This window comes from Rhineura floridana, chromosome 4 (assembly GCF_030035675.1).
Source record: "Rhineura floridana isolate rRhiFlo1 chromosome 4, rRhiFlo1.hap2, whole genome shotgun sequence".
In the NCBI taxonomy this organism is placed as follows: domain Eukaryota; kingdom Metazoa; phylum Chordata; class Lepidosauria; order Squamata; family Rhineuridae; genus Rhineura; species Rhineura floridana.
This window is the reverse complement of record NC_084483.1, coordinates 92,463,466-92,485,777: the sequence shown is the minus strand read 5'-3', so window position 1 is coordinate 92,485,777 and position 22,312 is coordinate 92,463,466. Positions and strand designations below refer to the sequence as shown.

Here is a 22,312-nt window from a genome sequence, read left to right as displayed (position 1 = left end):
CCCTCCTTCTAACCTTGGGTTCTGGCACTGACTTCAGGGTTTGCAGCTGAGCTGTCCAATCAAATTAAGCCCACTTTTGATGTTTGGATCCATGTGTGGAGCAAATGTATGGAGGAGAAGCAAAACTGTGCTGACTGGCCCCACTCCTGACCTCTGCTCATCTGCTTGCATTGCACCTCACCATTTATTTATTTAAAGATAAATCACACTTTCATATAAAATATCACAATGTGGTATTTGGCATTCAGCCAAACATGAGAATAGACCCTACTCATGTGCACTTGTACGCACACAGGGTTTATATGCATTAAGAACCCTCTGCAGTTAGAATTCACAATTGCAGGTATTACAAGAGCCATGCACATACAGCGGGACATGCACAGGACATGTTCTCACTTTTGGCCACTGTGCATGGCAGCACTATTCAGTTTCCCCTCAGGTGTTGGCTTAGAGCCCAAAATGGGAATAGGACTTCTGTTAGAAGATTTAGAGTTTTTGTTCTGCCATCTGGTCTACTTACTTAGTGGGTTCTGACAGGCTATTGAGGCATCTGGATAATATGATGCTCCCTGCTTCCTTCCAGCGTCCTCTAAGATGCTGAGTGGATCATGAATGTCACTGTATGGAGGCAACGGGCGAATGCTGCTTATGCTGCTTATGACAGAAACGTGCTGATCTACCATTGACCCAAGTCTGTGGGATTCTGGGTAGTTTACATTGTTTCCATAGAACCCTGTTGGCAGGAATTTGACAATAGGTAAGTATTAGTAATAATAGACAACAACTATATAAGCATGAGGATTTAGAATTCTACATTATATTCCCCAAATAAATTTAAAGTTTCACATCTGCAGTCTGTGTTTATGAGTGTGTATGTTTGTGTGTATGTGTAGATGGATATGGATATAGATTTGTAGATTATTTGTTTGTTTATTTATTTATTTATTAGATTTACATCCTGCCCCTTCTCCCAGTAGGATACCAGGGCAGCAAGATATATAGATATATGAAATACAGACAAGCTGCAGGAGCCAAACAACTTCATCTCTCTATTTGGTAGCTACTTATGTGAGGTGGCACCCCTGTGATTTGCACCAATTGTAACCATGCCAGGAAACTGCTCATTTTACACAACAGACACCGTTTTATACAACAACCTGTAGCGAGATGCTCATGAGATTCAGCTTCTGTATTTGGTTTGGTTACTAAGTAGAAAACTTCCTGAGTCAATAAGATTGACTTGATGAGGTTTCACCATCACTTCCTGCTCTATAGGTAAGTGTGTCCATCAATGGAGATAGGTTAGCGCACGGTCCATTGACAACAGCTTATGGTAGATTTCTTTCTTCTGACAAGGAGTTATGCTTGGCAACTCATGAAATCCCAACTCTTTGCAATATTAGCATCATTAAAGGAATGCTATGAGCATAGGACAGAGAGAAATGCCAGTGAGTTGGATGGAAAGCAGAGAATGGTGCTGCTCAGATGCAAACCATGGACCACAGAAGGGCAATTGCTGGTCTAGAGGAAATGAAAATGACTTCAGTTCTTCTGGTACTTACAAAGCATAGCTAACTGGATTCTCTGGCCCCAGGAGACCTTTTCCACACACATTTATTTATTTATATCCCGCCCTTTCTCCCAATAAGAGCCCAGTGCGGCAAACAAAAGCACTAAAAACACTTTAAAACATCATAAAACAGACTTCAAAATATATTAAAACACAACAACCATTAAAAACATATTGAAACAGAACATCTTTAAAAACATTTTTAAAAAAGTTTTAAAACCATCTTTAAAAAAAAAAAGGTTTAAAAACATATTAAAAAGCAATTCCAACACAGATGCAGACTGGGATAAGGTTTCTACTTACAAGGCTCCTTGAAAGAGGAAGGTCTTCAATAGTCGCTGAAAAGATACAGAGATGGCGCCTGCATAATATTTAAGGGGAGGGAATTCCAAAAGGTAGGCGTCACTACACTAAAGGTCCATTTCCTATGTTGTGCAGAACAGACCTCCTGATAAGGTGGTATCTGCAGGAGGCCCTCACCTGCAGAGCGCAGTGATTGACTGGGTATATAAGGGATATACATGTTAGCTACAGTTCACCATTAGGGGCCTTTAAGTCAGATAAAGAGTAAATACTTTACTATATGGCAATGATTTAAGGCCATGACTTGTTTCACCCTCCAGTCCTTATATGGAGTTTAGTAGACAGAATGGTCTGGGAATGAAAAATGCAGGTTCCAAAAGCCACAGTCACTCAGCTTAAACTGTTTGACAACAGGGTTTATTCTAAGCTTTTTTTCCCCTACTGCACAAGCAATGCCTGCCCCAAAACTAGTCAAGTAATGAGTCCCATATATACTATTAATATAACGTTATGAAGATTTGAAAGGTACCAGTGTTTATTTTCATTTTCATTTATCTTTTCTCATCTTTCTTTTTTAGAAACTACCTAGCTCCTTATTAAATTCCATATATTCACTTGCACAAAAACTTATTTCACACTACACCATTTTTTTGACTCTGTACATTAGAATAAAGCTTGTCTGACAGGATTATGGTCAGGTGCACACGAAGTAAGATAGGTCTGTGAACTATTTTTGTATGCTGCTTAAGCAATGAGTGTTTGTTTTAGGTGTGAGGGGGTGTTTTGCCTGTTTTGGAGGTGAGGAGGGGGTGAGTCTGAGTAACACCAGTTTTTCTTCTGTGAAACAGGTATTCTGTGGTGCCCACAACAATTTCTTAGACTTCTAAATGTGCTCCCAGGCCCAAAAAGGCAGTAGACTGATATATAGTTGTAGTAGGCTGATAGATATATTTGGCTTCAGTGGGACATGGATGAAGTAAATACCAGTTTAAGAGATTTTCAGAACTCAGTCTTAGGTTATCCTAAATGTGTGCAAGTAAATTCTCAATACCAGAGCAGCTATGGCTCATGAGATGGTTTGCTGAAGAATACCAGTGTCTGCATAGGAAGACCTGGTACCCTTACCAGAGGCAGACATATTGTAGCAGAGGATGAATGCGGGGCAAAATCAACTCCACAGAGGTGTGCGGCTGCTGTGGAGCTACCAGTGTGGAGTATGTAACTGTGAGCTGTTCTGAATTGTGCTAGCCACTCAGCAGCTAAAAGCCTGCACTGCACTGAGTTAACAACCCCATGCCTTCTTCACATCATCTCACATGTTGCCGCGTAGGGCCACCTACCATGTGCCGTGCAGGCACTCAAAGGCATAAGCACGATGCCTCTTAGCATCAGTTACTTGGGAGAGGATGTTGGCTTCTCTTGGAAGTGGGGCAAGAGCAACTCCTGTTTGGGTTTGTATTCCAGAAGGAAGATAAAGTTAGGGTCCTCCAGGGGGCTAGGCTTGCCTACCTTTACCTGAGCTCTTCTCTGCCTAACTTCCTTCTGCTGTAAACTGATATGCTCAGGGAAGCTGACCTGCCCCTCCTCCCTTTGTCTTCTTCTTCAACTCTCTGAGGAGAGTGAGAGATACATCTTTGTCTTTGTTCTCTCTCCTGAACCATGAGGGCAATACCCAAGTCAAGTTTGGGCATTGCACCTCCAACTTAGTTAGTTAGAACTAGACATGCCTTTCTTATCTACTATGTATTTCTATAAATAAAGTAGCTTTTTCTTATTTTACTAAGTCTAAAGTCTCAGTGATTTAAATGCAGAGTAAAAGCCTGCTTCTTAGATAAATACACACAGTGGCACCCAGAGCTCAAAACAACAAGTCACCCTGCATATGCAGAACAGCTTCCTGGAAGCTTTTGGTTGGCCACTGTGAGCAAAAGGATGCTGGACTATATAGACCTTTGGTCTCATCCATATGACTTTCTTATGTTCTTACTTAGCAGCAAACAGGGGTCTTCTCCAGAAAAATGCCCAGTGAGCTGCTGTTATATAGAAATCATGGACCTTTTATTCATTTTTGCTTTGTTTTGTGAAGAGTAACATGAAACCTTGTCCTTGAAAGCTTATGTTACAATAAATCTATTAGTCTTTAAGGTGCTATAAGACTCACTGCTATTTATGCTGCAGCAGAATTACTCTTTCTGGCATTAGAGAGAATACATACAAACTCTGGAACAGCAGATCAAAGGACATAAAGATCTCAGAAAAGTTTTAGTACCGTTGGAAGCATTTGAGGAATATGATGACCCTTGACAGGAGCTTGGTGCTGAATTGTTCATGAAGCTGTAGCTCCCACTGTTCAAAAATTGCATGCCATTTGTCTCCTGTATAGTCGAAGAGGGTCCGTAGTTGGGTGGCGATCTCCCGCTGTATGGAGATACTGCACAGCTGCTACTGAAGTAGTCTCTGGAGAATCGTTGCTGCTCATTGGTGGCTGTAAAGTGGCCAGGCTCTGCCCTGTGCTGATAGGCTGCAGAAGATGGGTGAGTATGGGTCCTGAACATGACTGGGTAACTGGCACTGACTCCATAAAAGTTTTGATTAGTTTGTGGTACAGTCTGGTAATGGGGTTCTGAATAAGAAGCACAGTGGGAATGTGGCGGCAGTGGTGGACCTACACTTGGAGGCCTGCCAGCCATCGGTCCCTGGTTGATGACACTTCCTCGACTGACCATGGCTGGAGAAACAGGTGGTGTCATGAGATGGCCAGTGCTCTGAGAGAGCTCTGTTTGACCTAGTGGAAAAAACAGCAGGGATGGGAACTGGTTTGCATTGAATACAGTCATTTTTCACAATCCAACCAACAATAAAAAGCCCTGAAAGTTGATGTGTTATTTTCTCCTATGTTCCTTTCAATAACACTGCCTACTAAACACCCACACACAAAGATTAGACAGGGATAAGGTATGGGTGATGGGAATTTATTTCCTACCTGTTAGCTGCATATTCTCAGTGTTCACTGTGGAGAATGGATTCAGGCCAGAGGACATGCCACTGTGCTGATTGGTTGACAAAGGGAAATAGGCTTGTTCCACAAGGCATTCATTTTTCACTGAAGCATCATTAGAAATTGTACCAGCCTTGTTGCGGTTTGCTAGGAAACACGAGCTTGGAGATGCTGTAAAAGCAGCTTTACTGGCATCTGAAAACATAAGATAGGATTGATGATATATAAATTAAGAGTATGCATCTCAACATTTGTGTGTGTGGCCACACTCACACCATACATTTATCCCACTATTACTCCATTTCAAACAGTCATGTTATCCCCTAAGAATCCTGGGAAGTGTAGTTTGTGAAAGGTGCTGAGAATGGTTAGGAGATTCCCCTTCCCCTTCACACAGCTACAATTGCCGAAGTGGTTAAAAGTCAGTCCCTCTTCCCCGAGAACTCTGGGAACTGTAGCTCTATGAGGGGAATATGGGTCTCCTAACAACTCTCAGTACTCTTCACAAACTACACTTCCCAGGATTCTTGGGGAAAGCCATGATTTTTTGAAGTGGAATAATAGTGAAATAAATGTGCGGAGTGAATGTGGTCTGTGTCTGGTGTATATTGTCTAACACAATAGACACATACTATACACACATATGAATGACTTGAAAATATAAGAATGGATTGAATGATTGTGACACAGCACACACTTCCAATGCAGAGTGGGAAGCAATAACTTTCCTTTGAGCACCATAAGTACTTGGAACATGATTTATTTATTTTATTATTTACTTTATTTATTATTGATTTAATTTAATTTATTTATTTATTAGATTTCTATCATGCTCTTCCTCCCGGTAGGAGCCCATGCATATCACCAGAGAAGATTGTGCCCAGTAATCAATCAGTATGAACAGAGCTGTTGGGTAATACAAACTGATTAGCTATGCTTAAAAAGAACCATATGTTTTGATAGCTGAGGTCTTTTAAAAGTACACTTTTAAAAATCATGTAGTACTTTTTATTGTCTAGAGTTTATGTTGAACCTATTACCTGGGCTTAATATATCCAAGAGATTGCCTTCTTCTCTATGATCTGCTAGGATTTTCTCTGAGAGTAAAAAGTTGTTCTCAACCTGTACGGCATGGACCTCTTCCCCACCCCAGCCCCGGAGATTCACCAAAGCCACCACTTGAGAACCAACAGGAAATTTTATAAGAACTTGTTAGGGTTGGCATTTTGTGACTGAGGGTGAATTAACAGGGACAAAAGGGGACAAATCTCTTTCAATTTTATTTTCATTTTTTAAACACTACTTTCCTAAGCATGTTTGCTCAGAAATGTGTGTGGCCATTGAGGTCAGTGAGGCTTATGTTCCGATAAGTGTGTTTAGGATTGGAGCCTTAATTGATTTTTATCCATCCTGATATTTTGAGATGGAAACGATGAGAAACTTAAATAAATCTATCAGCATGCCAACATTACATATGAATGGATAAACCTAGTAAAGACCTATATTTAAGTATGCCCAATCAACCAATCATCTTGGCTACCAGTGCCTAAGGATGGGTAGAAATTCAATTTTGATTTCATTTTAATGAGAAAATATCTCATTTACACTGCTTGAAGCAGCTTGTGAACTGAAGCACAGTTATTGTTCAAAATTCACACTTCTCTGCATTTTGAAAGGCAGTCCTAAAACCAAACAATGTGTATATAATGGCATATAGTAAGGGAAAGTGTTCATGAAAATGCATATACTAGTGAAAATAACATACAAAAATGAATTATATAAGGGAAAATTGCTTGCGAAAATCTACACAGTCAAAACTGCATACAAAACCGTGTTTATTGGGAGAAATTGGCACTAAAATGCTAAAGAATTTTGCTGTGGAAATGTGGAGAAGAGCGGAAAAGTTAGAAACTGAGTGACCCAAAATTGATAGATTCATCCATCTCTACCTCAAACAAGAAAAACCTCAGACAAGTGTGTACATTGTCAAAATTTCAGAACACTAATGGTATAAACTACCAATCCCGGTTACCCAGATTCTTCATATATTTGTCCAACAGATTCTGGAGTTCTTGTTCTTTGTCATTGTTGAACTGGGTCTCCATGGCAAGCAAGATGTATTCATCTAAAAGCATGCGGATCAGATGAAATGAACCTTGCAGGGGGAGAAAAGTGGAGAGAGTTAGTATGTCGTAAAGTTATCTTGGTGACCATCTCTCAACACTCTACAAGAAGCAAGTGAAACAAACAAATAATTGTTGGACTTTCAATGACCTGCTAAGACCAACAAGAAGCAGTGCTTAACTTCTCACTCTAATCTTGCTCTGCACTGGCCCACCTAGCTCAATATGTTTACTGTCCTGTAGGTTATTTGGCCACTAATGACATCAAAGTACAACACTGATGAAAGTGAGATACGCTTTATATTTGAAGAGGGCATACATTAGAGTAAGATAAAGCTGAGTTCTGCTAGACAGTCTGAGTTTGCTGTATTTCATTTGCCCTTATACTAAATGATGAGAACGTGGTTGGCAGAGTCTTGTTGGCATGCCTCTACAGAATAAAATTAAGCCAGATGAAAATGGATTAAATTGCCATGAAAGATTGATTTAACTTCACTTTTAAGATCTACTTTCTGGTAGTGGCTAGGGGCATTTTGAGATGCCAGAGCTGTCATTTTTTTTGAAAAACTACCCCCCTCCAAGATTTGTATAAGATTTATAAAGGGAAAAGTGCTTTTAAAAATGTGCAGAGTATCATGGTCTCTATACTGATCACCACTTCACACACTTATAGGGAATAATATAGGAACACAGGAACAACATGGCACATACTTTACATGCAAAAGGCCCCAGGTTCAATTCCTGGTGTCTCCAGGTAGGACAGGAAAAGAGTCCTGCCTGAAACCTTGGAGAGCTGCTGCCAGTGCAGACAATACTGTGCTAGATGGACCAATGATCTGACTTGTATAAGGCAACTTCCTATGCATACACATATGAATAGGGGGAATTACTGCAATGTGAGAGGTTGTGAGCATTACTTCCAGTCAAATGTAGCCCCATTACCTCTCACTGAGAAATTAAACATGGCACATCACATGGCACAAGTTTTTCTATATGGGCTTTTTTAATGGAAAGTTTGTATGTTGTAAAATTACATACCCATTGCCAAAACCAAAAAACATCAAATACATGAGCAGAAAATACTTCTAGTCAACATTGAGTAATCACAGTCTCTACATGTCTGAGAGTAGGGAGAATGCCTTCCTGGTTTGGGGGAAATGGGGATGATTAGTGTGACTTTCAGACTGGCTAAATTGAGATCCCACCCTTTTCATTTAGTGTGGGCTCTGGATACATCTTGCCATGATTGAAATGGGAAAAGAGAAAATTTGAATAAAGCCAGATACCAAAACTTGATGCATTGTTCAAAGTGAGAGTATGCATTACTCGAGCTCCAAAAAAGCTCCACTTGAGAAGGAAGTCTTGTGCCCTCTTCTTTAGCGATCGACCATTCTGCTTACTTGCCTAAACAAAATGGCAGGGGAAAAAAACATTAAGAAATGAGAGCAGAATCCACATGTAGTGGACATTGGAACATCCCTGTCTCTGGAAAAAAATTATGAAGGCTAGTTCACATGTCTCTTGCTTGTAGTGAGCTTGCTTAAAGACTGTATTATCTGTCTATCTGTCTACCCATCTGTCTGTCTATCTGTCTATCTATCTTATGATAAAGCAGATAGATAGTAACCAGTAATCATTAGTTATGTCCCCGGGGGAACCTTCTGGTGCCCTCCAGTTGTTTTGGACTCCAACTCCCATTAGCCCCACCCAGTGTTGTGAATGGTCAGGGGTTATGGGAGCTGTAATCCAAAATGCCTGGAGAGTACCACATTGGCTATACCTGGTACAGACTATCATTTTGCAAGTTATGGCTGAACTCATCAGTACAAACATTTTCAGTAGTGTTCAAAATGGCATCCTGTGCAACCAAATTGTTCCCACCGCCAGTTCATCATAAATGTATTTTGCTCACAGAACATCAGGCTCAGAAGAGCATCAGGCTCAGTTCAGGTAACAGTACAATTCTGCAATTAATAAAAAGAGAGTGTTCGCTTTGCTAAATATGTCATTAACTTCTTTCATTTTAGGGTATCATTGGGATCTTTGCCATACACCTTTAGTCTTCACCCACTAGGGAAACCTAAAGAATGGGTAAAAGTACACATGACATTAATTCTTTAAATGTGTTTTATTCTTTAAATATGAGTGTGTGTGTGGGGGGAAATAAGCAAGATTGTGGTGCACAGGGAAAGGGTTAAAATCAACCCCCATGCACTGTGCTACCAGTGCATAGGGAGGGATTTTTAACCCTTTCCCTGTACACCACAATCCCACCTAAAATTGCGCACCCCAAATTGATATTAGCTATCGGAGAAAAGATTTCTATTGGTGCCAATGGAAGCTACCCTCCTATGGCTAAAATCAACTTCAGATGGACAATTTTAGGCAGGGTTTCATTAACAGGAAAAGAACTAACCCCGACTCCTCATGTGCTACAGTTCCAATTCAGCCCCTCCCTCTATATCCATGGTTGATATTTGCAGAATTAAAAATATTAAATGCTTGCATACATTTAGTGTACTTTAGTCCTTACTATATGTTAGGGATGGCATCCATTGGCCACTGCCAATTCAAAAGCAAAGCATTTGACCTAACAGGCTGATATTGATTCAAATTCATTCTTTGTCTGCTAGCTGCTGCTTTTACTGATCCGTTCCCCGCCACTTGGGAAAAAATATTGATATTAATATCAATACTTTTAATAGGAAATCTCAATATTCTTAAAGGAAATATTAATACTTTAAAAGAAATATCAATAAATTGAAGGAAATTTCAATTAATATATTGGTAATAATATCAATATAGATGCAGATTTTTATTTTTTAAAAAAAAAAACCTGTTTCTTTAAACAGCTGCAGAAAATCATTACATAAAAATCCGATTTGTGATTATAGCAAATAAGCAAAATAATGGAAAATTCAGTACCAAATCCAAATTGGGCGGCATTCTCGCACATCCCTACTATACGTACATAGGTGAATACTCTTTCCTGTCTTTCACCTCCCTCTACCCCCATCTAGCATCACCCCAAGTTGAAATTTAGATGGAGGAATAGGGACCTATCTTTTATTTAGCTTATTCAGTGAAGTGTCATGCACCTTGACTGCATTATATAATCCATCAGTCAGTCAATCAATTAATCCAGTAACCATGATGTTGAAGATTAGGCCTCTGATTGCAGAGACACTTAATAGATGTCAGTGTTCATAAGATATCATGCTCATGTACCTGCTTGTGTCTCTTTTTGGATGATGGCCTTACACTGACTACCTTGCCAGGGCTCATCAACAGGTTGAGGTAACATTATAAACTGCTCCTTTTTCAAACAGCAAACAGAAGGAAACCATTTGGTGTGACAGAGAGAGGCCCTGCACTTTTAACTGAACAGAAGGTAGAGGGCAATGGAAGGATTACGTGTTCTGTAAATCATTACCACATACTCGGCTGATCTTGATTCATACAGTAAATTGTTCAGCATTTTTTTTCCAGACGTGGGAGGAAAACACTGGAAACTATACCTGTTTGCCCTAGAACAATGTTCTGCAACAGATGCTGAATGGTGGGCGATCCCCCTTCCTCACTTCCTCTGTTTAATAGTGATTATCTAAAGATTAGCTAAACAGAATTGAGAATACCATTTTACTCTGTTATAATTCAATTCATTCTTGAAACTGAGGGCTTAAATATCCTTTGAAATAGTGGAAAGATAGGGGTTGTATGGATTTCAGTACTTCATGTCTTTCACAAAGTACTTCTTTCTATAAAGTAGAAACTTTGTATTTTTGCTCAGTTCAGATGTAAAAATCCCAGTCCAAAACACTTGTTCTCTATGTTGTAACGTTTCCAGGGTTTGCTAATTCACAGTTTTCTTTGACTGGAAACGTGTGATTTTAAGGAATCCCTACAAACGAGGATATCAAACCACACTCACTTAAGCCACAGTTTCCCAGTCTTGATACGATAATAAACGTCAGTTTTAGAAATCGTGGAAGTATTGAATTAAGATGTGTGAGAGTTGAAGAGGAGTGAGTGCACATACACAAGTCTTGGTTCTGGGATAATTATGAACGAGCTTTTATGTACATAGTGAATGAAAATACCTATAAGTATCTATATACCTATACCTATAAGCTTACTGGCTCAAAATTATCTTGACTCATGTTGTTTCAGTAATACTTTAAAATCATGTAACAATTCCAGCTGCTTTCTCACATACCATTATGGAAGAACAACTATATTGCTTTTCACCTTCAAGGTAAGACCATATATCAGAACATTTTTTCTGTACTTATATTTGAAAACTCACTGTATCTCCCATGAAAATACCAATTGCTATAAACACCCCACCCCTTTATTTAAGGTCACTCATATTTGAAATAAATATGTATGTATGTATGTATGTATTTAAAAGTTTATACCACATTCTCTGCCAGTAGGGTCACATCTAAAGCAGTAAATTTAAAAAATGACAAAACAAATCACAATAAAAAATAGTGTAGTATACTATAGTATTGTGCAGTGATGAATTTATATATCTCCTAGGCTTTAGTATTTACACTACTGAGGATTGATTTGGGTGGCATGGAGATATACCCATTCATTCTCTAGAGTGAGGTGATCCCTTCATTTATAACTCTGTGTAGAATTTTGTGACTAAACATAGCATGTCAGAAACAAGCATTTCTAAAACAGAAGCTAGAATCATAGAATCATAGAATAGTAGAGCAGGAAGGGGCCTATAAGGCCATCAAGTCCAACCCCCTGCTCAATGCAGGAATCCAAGCTATGATCTTTCTGAGGCCTTATCACACATACACACCCAAACCATTGAGAATTGTTTGTGAATTAAGCAAACACATGGGAAGGAGGCTCAGTCATTTGGATATAAGAGGCACCCCACAAGAAGAGAAGGTGCCAGTTGAGTACCATCAGGAGGAAGAGTGCTGATCACAAGGAGAATAAACTTCATCTGGAAGAATTTGATTTCAGACTTCAATTCAGGTGGAATTTTTGAAGCTTACCTTGATAACCCTTTGTTCAACCACATTATCCAGCCATTCAATAAATGACTCCACAGTGGCATTCTTCTTTAAGAGGTCCTTCAGTTCTTGGAACACTGTAATAGAGTCATCTACCATGTAAAAAGGAAAATATGTGGTTGCATTCTATTCTGAACAGGAGATAAAGCCACTCACCAGTCATTGATAGTTTTGTAGCATGTAAAGGAAAGGAAAAGGAAGAATTAGAACAGTAGCAGGGCTGCGGGTGGGGGATGAGAAGATTGTTTCTTGAGTTCAAGCTAACTGCTGGGTTTATTTTACAATAAATAAATAAATGAGACTTCCTTTAATTAATTCATTGTTTTTCTTTCATTTTATTTACATTTCTACCCCACCATTCTTTTTTCATCTAACCCAACATGGTGTAGATGTTGCTCTCGGGAGATCTCCCAGCCAGGTACTGACCCACCCAGACCTGCTTAGGTTCAGCAAGGTGGTGGCCTCATGTGCCTCCAGACTATAGACTGGGGCCCTAATCTTTTCAAATATGCCATTTATTTTTAAGATTGGTGCTGCTATGTATTGTAATGGAATTATAATGGTTGGTATGGGTATAAGCAATGTATAACATTGATCAAACTACACATATTCTTTCTTTTGAAATATTACAGTTCCCCCCTCCCTTCCTCCTTTTTATCCTAGTCCATATGTTTAGGATTGGGGTACTGGCCATTGGGACTATGACAAATATGCCAACTCAGAGCCTCATTATATGTTACACAGAAAGACATATAACTAAACCTCAGCAGCCCCAAGAAAATGAGCTGGGGGCAGGTGGATTTGTAGTAGAGACGCAGCTGAGAGTTCATCATTTCCTTCCTCCTACCACTTCTCTGCTCAAAACGGCCCTATCCTGAACTGGCTGTTCCTGAAGATAAAGACCATTAGAGTTGGACGCTGTATCTTTAAGATTGTCTTTGCTTTTTGATATAATGGCTTATAACAAAATCAGCTCTTCATAATTTCTTTTCCAATACTTTTTGTCATAGGTTAAGATCATACATAAAGCCCTTGGCTAGAGGAACTAGTTACAGTGATCAGTAAGGGATATGCAAGCCTCCCCAAGATATTGCATTGTCTGCCACTTAACTAAGCAGTGGCTGAACACAGAGGTCAGAATATTGCTCTACCAGCTATCCTCCATGTGTCCTGATTGATTGCAAAGGCTGGAGGAAAGACTTACGGGTGAATAAATAGCCAGAGGTGTTTCCATGCCTTCCCCTTGTACTGGAAGGCAGCTGGGATTGTGGGGTAGAAGTGACTCAGTAACAAGTGCAATAGAAATAGAAAATGTTTTGCAAGTTGACAGTAAATCTGGATTTTGCTTAGCTAGTTTTCATCAAATCTTTCTCCTTTCATAAAATTTCTTTCTACTAAGATTGACTGAAGAAAAAAAGTATGATGATCCAGTGAAATTTGGGCATTTTAAAGTCTCTTAATTTCAATGGGAGAAGTTAAGGCAGATGCAAAACTTTCCCACTGAAATTAGTAGGACTTAAAATACTTCTGGCTAAAATATGTTCAAACTGAATAGATTGATCCCACCTAAGTCACATTCAGAGTAGACCCATTGAAATCAATGAGCATAGCTAACTTAAGTCCAATTATTTCAATGGGTCTACTCTAAGTTTGATTTAGTTGGATATAATCCAGTATCTCTACCTGTTCCTTGGTGCACACCCTTATAGCAGTTTTGAGAAATTTAGGAGTTAAATACCATAAACTCTTAGTAGTTTAGCCTGTCTTATATCAGTTATTCTGACTAAGTAGACTTTAGACTGTAAAGCCCACCCACTTTTATGTTTTTGCCCCACCCATATTATACTTCAGCCCAATCCACTTTGTTGTGTGGCTTCCAGAGGGTTAAAGTGGCCCTCAGATTAAAAAAGGTTACCCTCTCCTGCTGTAGAGTAATCTCCCTCAGCAGTCAACAGTGGGACAGCATGCAACCTGTAGAATTATTCTCCTGTGGATTAGTCAGTCCTTGCCTGTCTCATAACAATGAGAAATCTATGCAAGCAACAAACAAGAATGGAGTAAAAAAACAAACAAAGAGGAAGATGAAAACCACAGTGAAGATATAAATATGTCTTTGAGCATATTTGAATAAATATGTTACTTTAAAAAGGAAACAAAAGCCAGTTCAAAAACCCTGAAACTCATTATTCCTTGGTTAATTACTTTCATGGCCACATAAAGAATCAAAGAGTATAGGCAGACAAGGAAAAATTAGCCAAGTCACCATGCCAGCCAATCACCAGAGAGAAAATCGAAAGGTCAACAGTATAGTAATGATATCACCAAAAGTCTGAAATGTCAATGTGTCTTTTTTGGGAGTGGAGGTGGGAACTGAATGAAGCTAAACTTTCAAATAATATTTTCATTTGTATGCAATCAGCTGCTGTGATCTAAACCTCTATCACTTTCCAAAGCATAAGCATTCAGCTCAAGAAACTAGGTACTTCAGTATCAGTGACAGCTACATACATGCAAGGAAAAGGAGCTTCTCCCAACATTTAAGTGAACGGAGAAGTTCCTGCTTGCATGGAGTTTCAGATGTCTTTAGTAAGCATCTACAGGTTATGGCCTATTTTCATACATGAGGGTTAAACCATATTTGGTTTAAGCTGTTGCCTAATGCAGAATTAAACCTATATCGCCTTGGATGCTCATTTGATTTTTCATTAATAGCATTCTTCTTATTTATTTATTTAAATTTTTTATATGCCACTTAATATTTCAAAATTTCTAAGCCGTGAAGCAATTCTTAAATTATAGAAAAGGCACGAGAGAGGTTGAAATGTGATTTTTAATTTAACACATTTTAAATGAAGTTCCCCTAGTGTGGAACAGCAATATTTTCTTAATTGACCACAGACTTACATTCAATGTAGCCCTCCCCGTCAGAGTCCATGCTTCCCGAGACTGTGAGCAATGCCTGAGATCCAATGCTGTGCAGATCTACTTTCTCAATATCAGTAACCATGGCATTCACTATACGTTGATCAAAAAGAGCTGGCCGAGCAATCTGTGAATAGGCAACAGAGACAAACATGCCAGAATTGCTATTGGAGATGGGTGGGGTGATGGTACCACTGTTTCCCTTTACAGTTGTTGTTGTTGTTATTTTATTATTTTTATTATTATTATTTTATTTCATCATACCCTGCCTTTCTTTTCATGATAGAAACCCAAGGCAGCTTACATATGGTTCCCAGGTGGTCTCCCATCCAGGCACTGACCAGACCTGACCCTGCTTAGCTTCAGTAGGGAGCTGGCCTTATGTGCCTTCAGACCATCGACTGGGACCATTATTATTTACACTGTTATTTTTCCACACAGTAATATTACCACATATTTTTTAAAAGTCAAAACCATAAAACAATATAATATATACATAATAATAAGTCAAATAAAGTAAATGGCCATATAGTTTCATGAACCTTATTGCTCCAACACATAAGAAACTCAGTTTCTCTACAAACAAATTATTCTGCCTTCTCTAACCCTTAAGTTTAGCTAAATACACAATGTCCCATAATATAACAGTCCATTCCTCTATAGCTGGAACTCTTGCTTGTTTCCAGTTTAATGAAATCTGCATTTGAGCTGCCATTAGGAATTCTGTTACCATTTCTCTGTCAACAGGGTGTATTAAGTCTTTTACAAATCCAAAAAGTGCAATCAAAGGGTTGTATGGAAGCCTGTATCCTGTTATTATTTCAATTTTGTCTAATAATTTATCCAGAAGTTATTTATTTTAGGGCAAGACCAATAAATATGGGCCATATCTGTGTTTACAAATTTACATTCTCCACCATAAGTTATTAGCATTACCATAAATATAGTTTTATGAATCACTGAACACCAAAGTCAGGATAATTCAGACCATGGTACTCCCAACCTCTATGTATGGATGTGAAAGCTGTACAGTGAAAAAGGCGGATAAGAGAAAAATCAACTCATTTGAAATGTGATGTTGGAGGAGAGCTTTGCGCATACCATGGACTGCGAAAGAGACAAATAATTGGGTGTTAGAACAAATAAAACCAGAACTGTCACTAGAAGCTAAAATGATGAAACTGAGGTTATCGTACTTTGGACACATCACGAGAAGACATGATTCACTAGAAAAGACAATAATGCTGGGAAAAACAGAAGGGAGTAGAAAAAGAGTAGAAAAAGCTTGCGGGCTTCCCCCAGGCACCTGGTTGGCCACTGTGAGAACAGGATGCTGGACTAGATGGGCCACTGGCCTGATCCAGCAGGCTCTTCTTATGTTCTTATGTTAAGAGGAAGGCCAAATAAGAGATGGATTGATTCCATAAAGGAAGCCACAGACCTGAACTTACAAGATCTGAACAGGGTGGTTTATAACAGATGCTCTTGGAGGTCACTGATTCATAGGGTCGCCATAAGTCGTAATCGACTTGAAGGCACATAACAACAAAATATAGTTTAGCCTTACAGGTGTCAAATACCATCAGAACATAAAAGTCCTCTTTCATATTTATACTGATTGTTTGTTGCGGTATATGCTGCCATATCCAAACTCTTGCTAGGATTTGCATCCCAAGATCTTTCTCCCAGTTCCTTTGGTAGGTGTTATTAGCCATATCCACATGTATAATAATCTTGTACTACTTACTTAATTTTTTTTTCCATTTTGAGTCATTAGATATTCAAAAGTAGCTTTTTTCTATACGGGTCCATACTATCTTAGTAACCTTAAGGTTGCACTTCTAATTTGTAAACATTGAAAAAATGTTTCCCTTGATGGTTATGTTCAGAAGACTGTATGGTATTAATATTTTTTGTCCCACTTAAATCCTAATATTGTGTGACATGGTGGAAATGGAATTAACACTGAAATTGCAAGCCAAGTTCTTATAACTAGTCAGATTTATAGCTGAGTTTGAGAGGCAATGAAATTAGCTGGGGTTAAGCTGCACCATCAGCAAACACAGACTAGGTCCAGATTGCCTGAAAACACTTGATAAATGGCAGCAACTGTTCTAACCATCTCTGGCATGTAAATCTACAGCCCTAGGACAGGCAGTGGATTGGTGACAGGGATGTGTTCTTAAATCCTGTTATACAAAATTGCCAGTGTGCTGTGACTGGTACACACCCCAGGACCAACTAAGAGAGGAAGGAGCATAGAGGGCTCCATTGAGGGAAGAGGGCCCCAGCATCAGTGCAATGATGGTTTGTTACCCTTTCTGTCTAGAACTGTTCCTTCCTCTCTACACCCTAACAGTATAACCATGGTCACACATTCGGTGAATGCATGGAGAGGGAGAATTCTCCCAACCTACAGATATTCATCTGAGGCTTTGTGAATCTAAACCAGAGCTTGGAAAAGTTACTTTTTTAAACTACAACTCCCATCAGCCCCAGCCAGCATGGCCACTGGATTGGGCTGATGGGAGTTGTAGTTTAAAAAAGTAACTTTTCCAAGCTCTGATCTAAACACATGCAAGTACTACATGTATAGAAGGGGTAGCTATCCTTTTTAAGTGCAAGGGTTGAGGGTTGGCCAACCTTTGACATCTGCATGCCTTGTACATGTACACACACACACAGACACACACACACACACACACACACTAGTGGCAACTGATTGCTCTGATGTCAGTGGGGCAGTGAATCCACTCCGGGTTTTAGTCTGAACTTTCAAGGAGCTGTCCAAAGTGCTTTCAGCTTGGACTAAAATCCAGAGCAGTTTCACTGCTCCACTGACATCAGAGCCACCAGCCTCCAATGCATATACAGACCACAGACTTGCCACACATAGAGCAGACACATTCAGACAGCACTCCCTTGCAATCAGCAGAAGATGGGGTGGAAAAACAGGGGCAGGGAAGCCCTCTTCTTCTTTAAAAAAAGGGCCTTTTCTCCCTCTGGAAAAGGTCTGAGCTCTGGTTGCAATGGTGGCACCCAGAAGCAGAAAAGGCCTTTCTAAAGATAAGAAAGGGCAACCAATCGGGGGACAGCTAGCAAGGACTAGGTTCAATGTGGCTCAGGTCGCCATGTGCCCTACTTTATAGAGGACAGTCCTCTATCTTGAAGAGCTGTCAGAGGACAGGCCTCTATTTGAAGATATCCTCTAAGTCATGGCTAAGCATGGGCATTCAAGTACTCACAGTAAAAACTGTGGCTGCTTTGCTCCTCCCTTGATCCTGTTGCTGCTGTGCTACTCAGAACTAAGACATGGTTTGGTTTAGCATTACGTGGAGATTGGGCCATTAAGTGAGCATTAATTTCACTTTATCTGGGCTAGCTGCTTGGCCCTGAGCATATTTTAAGAGTGTTTACTTCTAGGCACAAAATTTTATCAATCCCCTGGATTTGCATTATTATGCATGCTACACTACGATCTTTATTCCCGCTTTACCTGGGCTAAGTGCAAAAAGGATGTCTGACGCTTTAGCGAAGATACAAATCTTCGTGCTATTGGTAACTTCTTTGTTGCAAGGTCTTCTGGTAGATTTTCTAGCGATGAAACAATCCAGTGTTCCCAGTTTTTTGCAAAATTTCTTATGTCAGCCAATAAACTAATGAAAAGAAAAAGAACAGCCTGGAATCAATGTATGGATTGACCTTTGATATACTCATCTGGCATGGCCAAACAAAAATGTGTTGGAGAGCCCAATCCATATACTTGATAAACCAACACAACACAGACCTCATTGCTTGAGGTCTGAAAAGCCATGTGGACAGAATGCAACAGCAATTGCATTGTCCCCACATCTGAAAAAGAAGGACACAGACATTTGGAATAATGTTATATTTATTTAAATATAACATATTTTGGAGAATATGCAGGCCAAATGAACCGAATTAACCAAATTCAAGCCCTCCGGACTGGTGATATTTTTACTAACTCTGGATAAGTAGGAAAACCTCCTTCCTTGCTAGGCGAGCCTTGGGTGTGCACCCAACCTGTGCACCCAGGCTCTGCCGTACTGTTGTTCACCCAAATGCACAAACCAAGCCACAAGGGGCACCCCCCCGGTCCACCTAGGCATCAAGCAGTGGGAGATTCCTAAATGATGCCCCTAAACCCAGAATGTCTCAGTATACCTACTTTTTACCCCTCCCCCCAACCTCATCACCTGCCTGGGCTCCACACCAACACGCAAGTGGCCACACCCTCTTTCAGCCAATTGAATTAAATCTCGCAGTATGGAGTAGACAAAATGAGAGATCAAATTGTGCATCCTCACCCAAAAATCCTACTCAGCCCCTAAATGGCGACTAGCAAAGCTCATACTGAAAGGGTGGGAGGGTAGGCACAGCAAAACAAGGCAAAGAAGACAGTTTGGGGTGGGGCTAGCTTTTAAGCCCTACCTCACACCCCCTTCCCAATGCTGGCCAGGGGGCCCATGTAACCTCCCCCTCCCCAGTGGAACGAACCACTGATTCTCCTCTCTATAGGGAAGGGTGGAGGCAAATGTGTCCCTGCATAGAGCAGGAAAGGTATTTGCAAAGAAATGTGTTGGACAGAACTAGAAAGCTCTTGCATTTGCAGATAAATGTGTAAGACTGGGAACAAGGCTTCCCACAATGGCAAATATCAAAGCTGATGGTGTTATGATTCAACGTTCAAGGGTCAACGTTACTGCTATTGTCCAGCATGGCAGAGCAGAATTGCGCAATGGATTTTGGCTTTAGTGAAATCAGTCCTTGCTACTGCAATCCTGCAGTTATATTAAGCCTTTGGTCATAGCTGATAGGATATTAAACAACATGAAAAACATGAATTAAGGCAAATCCTTCCAATTAAAAGAGGATTCAGGCCAGAGATGTACAGCCAAGAGATAGAATTTAAAAACAAAATGAACACTAAGTTACCAGTGTACAGAAAGGTTCTGTGTGTGCATTCACTGTGTATATATAACTATAAATAATGGAACAGCTGTTTAGGGAAGGAAGGCTAGATGCAATTTTTCCCTAGCTGGTAATCAGCATTGTCAAAACTGACAGTGCTAGCCATCTGTTCGGTGCTACTTGCACAGTCCAAATCCAGCAAGGAGAAACTTGTATATACAGCCCTGTCTGCTGATAGTAAAGTTTCAGTAAAAGGAACCACTTACATAGTGGCTTTTTTGTGCATACAGGACTTGATTGCCCTTGCTGGATACAGACAAATAAATGCAACTGAAATTATCAAATGAAATTCTACTGTCCATCAAGCTGCTCTCTGTGCAAGCACAGGTATTTACATCTTTAGGTGTCTAAGGGTCACCATTTAAAATAATGGGTGAATTATTTTTTTCTTAGAAGTCAGTTATCATGATGTGCATCCTTATGATTCAATCAACTATGCCATATGCAAGTAATTACTTACCTTTCCGGCATTTCTTGCATAGTTGCAGGGATGAGTACATCTGTAAGGACCTTGAATGAAAGAGCAGGAAAATGAAAATTTCTTTAATGTCAACACATTCAAACATAGGAGGAATAAACTGATGCTTATGGACGTTTCCCAAAATTACTTTGTGGGCACCTAAGAGATTATTTCAACAATCACTTACATTCATTAAAGTAATAGACTGAAGAGTTTGCAGAAACTAACAGCACTTCACTTAAAAGCTTGGGCTGTTCACTTTCCAAACACTCTGCCCATCAACTTATCTCCAGGCTACATCAACTTGCTCAAAGGCCACAAGGAAATGCACCAATCAAAAGAGTCCAAAGAGCAGTAATTCTTGTTCCATCTCTTTATAACTTTATGCTATTTAGAGATGGAATTGATTCTTGTTCCATCCCTTTGAAGCATTTTACTTGGATATATAGCGAAACAACAGGCCTTCTGAGTCAGTAAAAACTGTATCTGGGCTGTTTCTTCTTCAGACTGCAGGTGGGACTCACATGATCAAATGCTCCTCCCTAAAAAGTTAGTTCCACATAGAAAACTAGATGTCTGAGTGAAAGGAATCCTGACACTCCTGTTTTCTACGTGCAGCGTTGTTTTTGTATGGAAGACTATTCAGTCATGTGAACCCCACATGCAGTCTGAAGGGGCACAGCCGAGACACTGTTTTCTTCTGTTAGTGAGAACTAGGCATTTGAAGAGATTTCCATTATGCAATTTAGTTAACATGGAACGCACCTTGTATAGTATTGAGTCACAAACACAGAAAATGTCAATGATCACAGGATTTTCAAGCAGGGGAAGAAGGTGGTCAGGCATTCCTTGCCAAAAATGTAATAGGAAATGTTGGATCTAGGAAGGAGCAAGTAGAGCACACATATGAATTATATAATGCCATGCCCTTGTGCATGTAACTGGTAAGCACATGTTTAAAGCAGCATTACCTCTTCAAAGTTTCCGTTAATAGCATTGTCAAGGATGCACTGACAGTGCGTTTTATACATCATGATAAGGGTATCCACCTATTTCAGCAATAAAAAATTATAAAAATATAAATTAAATAAAATTTAAATTCAGGGTCATAGGAAACTTTCTTATACCAAGCCAGGCCATTGGTTCATCTAGCTCAGTATTGTCAATGATGACTGGCAGCAGAAGTCTTTCCTTGATTTTGATCACATGGAGATAAACGGCTTAAGAGGGCTAAAGAGTGATTTTTCATGGCTAAGCAGTAATTTCAGTCCAGTACTACCCACTGCAACAACAGGTAATAGCTAACACTTTTAAGTATTCTGCTTCTTCTTGTTGATGTAACACTTAATATAGTTAAGCATATACAGCAATATATTTTAACTGAGATAAAGTGCCCCATCAAAGGATCAGGAAGATACTAGAATTTGAAAACTGGACGTTCCATGTTGGGTACTTCTGTTGAAAATCAAATCCTGATTTCTGCCCCACATTTGATCTCCAAAATGGATATTTTGATAATTGATATCTGAAGTCCAACACATGAAATGTTGTACACCATCTGCTATAATTGTTGATATGTATAACCCTATCAAGCAACTATTTCTTGTCCAGATCTCAAAAACATCAGTTGCAAAAACAACTAAATAGCATTGTGAAGGTTTTGTCAAAGCTGTAAAATACTTTTTAAATGCTAACTTGCCTGTTAAACATAGACTGGATCTAGTATAACAAGTCCATGTGTATGCTTAAGGTAGAGTTAATAGCTTAATAGGCTAAATTGTTCCCACAGCATTTCAATGATCATGGACTCTTATATTTCAGACTTTTTAGTGAAAATCAGGAAAGTGATCCCTATTGATCAAATGGACAATAAGCCATCAACCACTGAGCTAAGTTACCACTTCC

General features: G+C 39.5%; 1 protein-coding gene across 1 annotated transcript in view; it reads right to left on the bottom strand.

The window, feature by feature from the left end:
• The window catches only part of RFX6 (regulatory factor X6), a 78,356-nt gene that overhangs the window by 2,177 nt on the left and 53,867 nt on the right, over positions 1–22,312 (bottom strand). The window contains exons 9-19 of the mRNA XM_061626306.1: positions 21,379–21,456; positions 21,173–21,286; positions 20,408–20,457; positions 18,452–18,611; positions 14,938–15,082; positions 12,016–12,125; positions 8,281–8,398; positions 6,904–7,026; positions 4,857–5,066; positions 4,143–4,658; positions 521–733 (exon numbers count right to left, since the gene is read on the bottom strand). Coding sequence (XP_061482290.1) covers positions 521–733; positions 4,143–4,658; positions 4,857–5,066; positions 6,904–7,026; positions 8,281–8,398; positions 12,016–12,125; positions 14,938–15,082; positions 18,452–18,611; positions 20,408–20,457; positions 21,173–21,286; positions 21,379–21,456 — 1,837 coding nt within the window. The remainder of the gene's footprint in view (positions 1–520; positions 734–4,142; positions 4,659–4,856; positions 5,067–6,903; positions 7,027–8,280; positions 8,399–12,015; positions 12,126–14,937; positions 15,083–18,451; positions 18,612–20,407; positions 20,458–21,172; positions 21,287–21,378; positions 21,457–22,312) is intronic.